We start from the raw sequence: 6,169 nt of genomic DNA, 5'->3' as shown, positions 1-6,169 counted from the left end.
TCAATGTGCCTTCACTTGGTCAAAACTTAGCTGCAATCTAAAAATAGCTCTAAGTATATAGAAAAGCAGAATACAAGATATCACCTCAAACTAGAAATTTGAAAAATAAAACACAATCCAAGAGGACATAAGAATTATCTGCTAGAGTCATTATCAGCGTACTTCCCCCCCCCCCCCCCGCAACCTAAGGTTTGACAAGTGTCCACACATGCGAAGGAGGACTGAAAAAAGGAAACTATGCAAAATATCATAATTATAGTTAATATGGTTAAATTATATACATGCAACAAAAATAAATACAAACGAGCATACTTGACATCATGCGAGAATGACTGCAGCTTGAAGATATGGAACTGTCATGCATGGAAAACGAGGCAAAAATGGATGGAGTGAAAGGAAAGAAATGAGTGAATACAGAATGGAATATTTATTATGCAGAAAAGTACTCCCTCCAGATGTGGAAGTATTTATTATGATCATGCAGCAAATATTTTAAGATGGAGTGGTGACGGCAAAGCCATCGCTAGTTGCTGTAGGAATCTCGACATGCTTGGTAGTGGAAAACTGTTGTAGAAAGTCATCTTTGCTAAGAGGTTTATGGTATAAGCACAGCCGATGACCATTGAATAACAATTTAAACTTAACAAGATCTACTGTAGATAATCTGATAGCACCATTAGAGAATGTTTCAACTATCTCATAAGGTCCTAACCACCGTGTATGTAATTTTCCCAAATTATCTTTATACCTCAAATCATAGAGAAGAGCCCAATCACCTAGCTTAAATGATTTATCTTTGATATAGCGATCATGCCACTTCATGCGCTGGTTTTGAATAGATTTGGTATGCTGCAAGGTGGACTTTCTTATCTCATCTAAGGCATTAAGCTGCAAGAGCCTTTCTTCTTGTGTTGCAGAAAGAGTCATATCTAAGGAAATAGTTGTTCGCAAGGTTTTATGCTCAAATTCTATAAGTATCATTGCTTTTGTCCCATATACCATTTCAAATAGTGTAAACTTTGTTGTAGTTTTCCAGGTGGTTCTATAAGCCCATACAGCTTCAAATAATCTACTAGACCAATATTTTTGGTCGAGTGCTACTGTTTTGGTCAATATTGATTCAAGCTCCTTGTTAGTGATCTTTTCTTGTCCATTAGCCTGAGGATGATAAGGAGTGGATTTCCTATGCCTTACATTGTATTCAGTAACTAGGGATGTGATCAGAGTGGAAGTGAATTGTGCCCCTTGGTTTGTTACTATTTCTCTAGGAACTCCATACCAAATGAATATTTCTTCATATAAAAATTTTGCTACCTTATTATCTTTGGCATGTTGAAGGCTTTGACCTCTACCCATTTAGTAACATAGTCTATACAAACAAGAATGTAGGATCGACCATTTGATGATGGATCAATTGGCCCAACAAATTCTAAGCCCCATTTGTCAAATGGTGTAACCACCACCTAAGGGTGTAGAGGCATTTCATCAGACCGAGTTGGTCTTCCCATTCTTTGACATCTGTCACATTTCCTGGTGTATTTGACTGCATCCTTGTGCAAGGTTGGCCAGTAATACCCTATAGTTAATATCTTGAGAGTTGTTCTTTTGGCTACAAAGTGAACTCCACAAGGCTCATCATGACAGACGTGAAGTATATCATATGTCTCATCTTCCCTTACACAGCGTCTCATAACTTGATTTGGCCCTGTATAAAATAAACAATCTGCTATCCATGAGAAGTTGAAACTCTTTTCTACTAGCAATCTTTTTTCTTTAGGTGAGAAATGTGGGGTTATCTTGTTAGCTGCTAGGTAGTTAGCTATGTCAGCATACCATGGACTATTCAAAGTGATGGAAAACAAATGGTCATCTAGAAAAGAATCATCAATGACCTCAGCATTGTCTAATGTTTGAATTCTAGATAGAAAATTTGCCACTACATTTGCTTTCCTTGGTTTATCTATGATAGTAATATCAAATTCTTGCATTAATAACAACCATCTTGCCAATCTACCTGTAATGGAGATTTTGTTCATGAGGTACATGATGGCTATATGATCAGTATGCACAAAGATTTGATATCCAGTTATATAGTGTCTGAACTTATTGAGGGCATAGATGACAGCTAACATTTCCTTTTCAATAACAGTATAATTCAGTTCTGGTCCTTGCAAATTTTTACTGATATAATAAATTGCATTTTCCAAAATTCCTTGCTTCTACCCCAAAACTGCTCCTATTGCAAAATCACTTGCATCTGTATGAATGTGAAAAGGAATTGACCAATCAGGTCCTTTAAGCACAGGGGCCTAGGTTAAGGCTTCTTTTAGTTTAGAAAATGCTTCTTCACATGCAACTGTCCATTCAAACTTAGCATCCTTTGTCAATAGAGAATACAATGGCCCTGCTATTTGACTAAAATCCTTGATAAATCTCCTATAGTACCCTGCATAGCCTAGAAAAATTCTTACATCCTTTTGTTTAATAGGGGTAGGAAGAGAAAGTATTACTTCAATTTTAGTTGGATCTACTTGAATACCTGATTGAGAAATATGATGCCCCAACACTATTTCTTCTTGCATCATCATAAAGCATTTTTCACTATTTAGGGATAAATTGTGATCTTCACACCACTGCAATACTTTGGTCAGATTTTGTAATGCCTCCTTAAATGTAGTCCCATAAGTAGTAAAGTCATCCATGTAGATTTCCATACAATCATGGGATATGTCTGAAAATATACTGAGGACAACCCTTTGAAAGGTTGTAGGAGCATTGCATAAACCAAAAGGGAGGACTGAATAGGCATATGTGCCCCAAGGGAAGGTAAAGGTGGTCTTTTCTTGATCTTCCAGAGCTATTTTGATCTTATTATAACCACTAAACCCATCCAAAAATGAAAAGTATTGCTTACCTACTAGAGAGTCTAACACTTGATCTATGAATGGAAGTGGGAGGTGATCCTTTTTGGTAGCAATGTTGAGCTCCCTATAGTCCACACAAACTGTTGGCAAATGCACACTCCAATGAGAAATTGTAGGTGATTGAAGGTATTGTCATTGATGGAAACCTTACAATCATGTGATACCAACAGGAAGACACAGGCATCGGCACCGACAGACTCTACACTGGCATACAATTCACCAGCACCCTGGCCGACAAGAATTTTGTATAAATATATTTTGTAATTAATTGTAAAATCTTTTGTAAGCCGACATGGCGGATTGTAATATGACTCATATATGTATGAGATCATTGTAGATCAATTAGGACATGATATAATGCGAAGTATGAAAAGAAGGTAGTAGACCTAATATGTAAATTATTGGATAAGGGTTTATGTATATTGCAGAGCTTAAACCGGTACTAAATCTAGCATAGCAGATGTTGATCTGAAGCAGTACAAGACATTGGATTAGTATAATCCATTTTTGTAAGTCAGTGTGACTTCCTTTGTAATTGAGCAGTGAGCTCTAGGCACTTGGCCTTCCTGCATGTGCAGGACCCTATTATAAGCAGTAATATTCTCTTATTGGCCAGTAAGTGAATATTGTGGGTCACAAATCCCACCGAGATTTTTTCCCACACCGGGTTTCCTTGTTAAAATATTGTGTTATGGTGTTCTTTTCATGTTGTGGATGTTGTTCTTATTTGTTGCATTATTTCTGGTTTACCGGTACACAATTTTAATATGTTTTTCATGTTATAAGTTAAGAAAATTATCTTACCAGTCAGATATTTATTCACCCCCCCCCCCCCCCTCTCAGTATCTTTAGGAATCCTAACACAAACTCTCCATTTCCCTCCTTTCTTTGGAACTATAACCAAAGGAGAAACCCATTGACTGTCTAAAATAGGGTAAATGAATCCTGCATGAAGCAACTTTTGTAGTTCCTCTTTAACTATTTCCCTTAAAGAAGGATTAATCCTTCACTCGGGCTATCTAATTGGTTTACAATCCTCTCTAATATAAATCCTATGGGTACACAATGTAGGATTTAATCCTCTCATGTCATGATAATCTTATGCGAAAGCTTGTTGTTGGGCTTTGAGTAATTCTGTTAATAAAAATCTTTGATCTACTGCTAATTGACTATTGATATTCAAATTTCTTCCTGCAGCAACCTCTATTTGAGTTACTGACTCAACATTAGATATTTCAAACAGACAAGGGGTTTGAATCCCCTGTGGTAGCAATGTGTGAAACATGTATGTGGCTGCAGGAGAATCTAAAGAGCTTGCAGATGGAAGAAGAGTATGCAAAGGACTTACTGGTATACCCAATGACATTTGAGCTGCTCCATAATGATTTCTTATGATGTTAGAGAGTACTGTATCATCCTCCTAAAGTGCTATGAATGGTTCCCTTGCTAACATCATTAGTTGTTGAACAGAATTAATTTCCTCTACTTCTCCTGTGTCTGGCCATACGACTCGCTCTTGATCAAGTTGTGGTTTTGTTGGAGAATAGAGTGCAATTTTTTTAGTAGTAATACCATCTGAAATTGTCATATCTCCTAATCTACAACCTATATATGCATCAGCGGTTGCCAGCCAAGGTCTTCCCAAAATAATTGGATATCCACCTAATGTTGACTTAGGAGAGAGGATTATAAAATCAGCTGGATATTCCCAAGAATCTAATATGACAACAATATCTTCAACCATCCCTTTAGGCCAAACAGTAGAGCTATCAGCAAGTTGCAGGACCGTTGGAGTTGATCTTGGAGTTGATCTAAGACTAGTAATTTTGATTTGTTGCATGACATCCTTAGTCATCACATTTATGGCTACTCCTAAGTCTATCAAGGCATTTTTAATTTTAGTTCCATTAATAACTACCTTCACAATAGGGCTACCTGGGTCAGAATATTTAGGGACAACAATTTTTCCTAACATAATATTAGCCAATTGTCCTACTACATGCACTGTTTTTGGGTCTTTTTTCCTCCTCCTAGGTTTCTTCAAGCATGCCTCTTTAATATCTTTTCCATATATTTGAATGTCTTTAATAGCTTGAAATAATGGAATCTTGACACATATATGTTTTAGCTGATCAATAAGATCAAAAGCTATATCATCCTTCTGCCTAGACACTTCTACCTGCAATCTTTGAGGAAACAGGGGAGTTCTTATAGGTGTATCTGAAGTTTCAGACTGTTGAACCTGCTCAGGGTTTCTGAATTTATCAGGTATGGCTTCCTGAGAAGTCTCCTTTGATGGTAACTCTATTATGACTGGAGGAGATGGATTAGGCAGTGTTGTCCCTAACCATAAATGAATATCACTTATATTGAGAGAGTATGCAGGATAGTTGTTAGGATCAGTCAAAAAAACTTGTTGTTGTTGTGGTTTGTTATTTGGATTTGGCACAGGCTAAGTGGGAAATTGGGTTGGCTTGGATGGAGTGGCATTAGAATCTGGTGGCATTAAATCCGATTGTTGGGACTATTGTTGTGGTTGCAGGAAACCTGATGATTGGTTTGCCCATTGTTGTCCTCCCCTCCATTACGGTGAATGTTGCTAGTTACCTTGAGGGGGAGACCAATTCCCTTGTGGTTGTTGCCATTGAGATGAAGGAATCTAATGATTAGGCCAAGGGTTTTGAGAGTTATTCCAAGACTGAGGAGTATAATTTCCAAACTTTTGGGAATATGGAGGTTGCCACTGATTGTTTTGTGCATTTAAGTTCATATAAGGATTAGAAAATGACAATGGATCTTGTGGCATACCTTGTCTTGGAGGCCAAGGCCTTTGTTGTGAAACATAAAAGAGTTGTTCATCATCTCCATAGACAGGCTTGAAATCTAGGGAACTCTATTGGCTATCCATTTTAGCTAACAGTTTGCATCTACAAACCTTCTTCTTTTGTCGACAATGAGGACAAAATTCAGCAAGCATAGCCTCTGCCTCCTCATGCTTATTCTTTGCCTGAAGTGTATCCAATTGGGTAGCCATATTATTAATTATATTCTCTTTAAAATCCTTCAATGGATGAGTTGTTTCCATTCTTGAAACTGTTGAAGATGACTTTGCAATTGAAGAACCAGGCCTATAGTGTCTTCCCCTTTTGGTTGCAGCTCTTGAGTATTTTTGACAGATTTATTTGATGTCATCCCATTGAACTTGAGTAATATATCCTCCTCCCATTAGATCTAAGGATTCAACA

General features: G+C 37.3%; 1 protein-coding gene across 1 annotated transcript; it reads right to left on the bottom strand.

The window, feature by feature from the left end:
* Window positions 1-492: 492 nt before the first annotated feature.
* LOC131858747 (uncharacterized) lies at window positions 493-927 on the bottom strand. The gene has a single exon (XM_059212194.1). It carries the CDS (start codon window positions 925-927, stop codon window positions 493-495), a length of 435 nt encoding a protein of 144 aa, XP_059068177.1.
* Between the last annotated feature and the right edge of the window lie 5,242 nt (window positions 928-6,169).

Source organism: Cryptomeria japonica, chromosome 10 (assembly GCF_030272615.1).
Source record: "Cryptomeria japonica chromosome 10, Sugi_1.0, whole genome shotgun sequence".
Lineage (NCBI taxonomy): Eukaryota > Viridiplantae > Streptophyta > Pinopsida > Cupressales > Cupressaceae > Cryptomeria > Cryptomeria japonica.
This window is presented reverse-complemented; position numbering and strand designations above follow the sequence as displayed.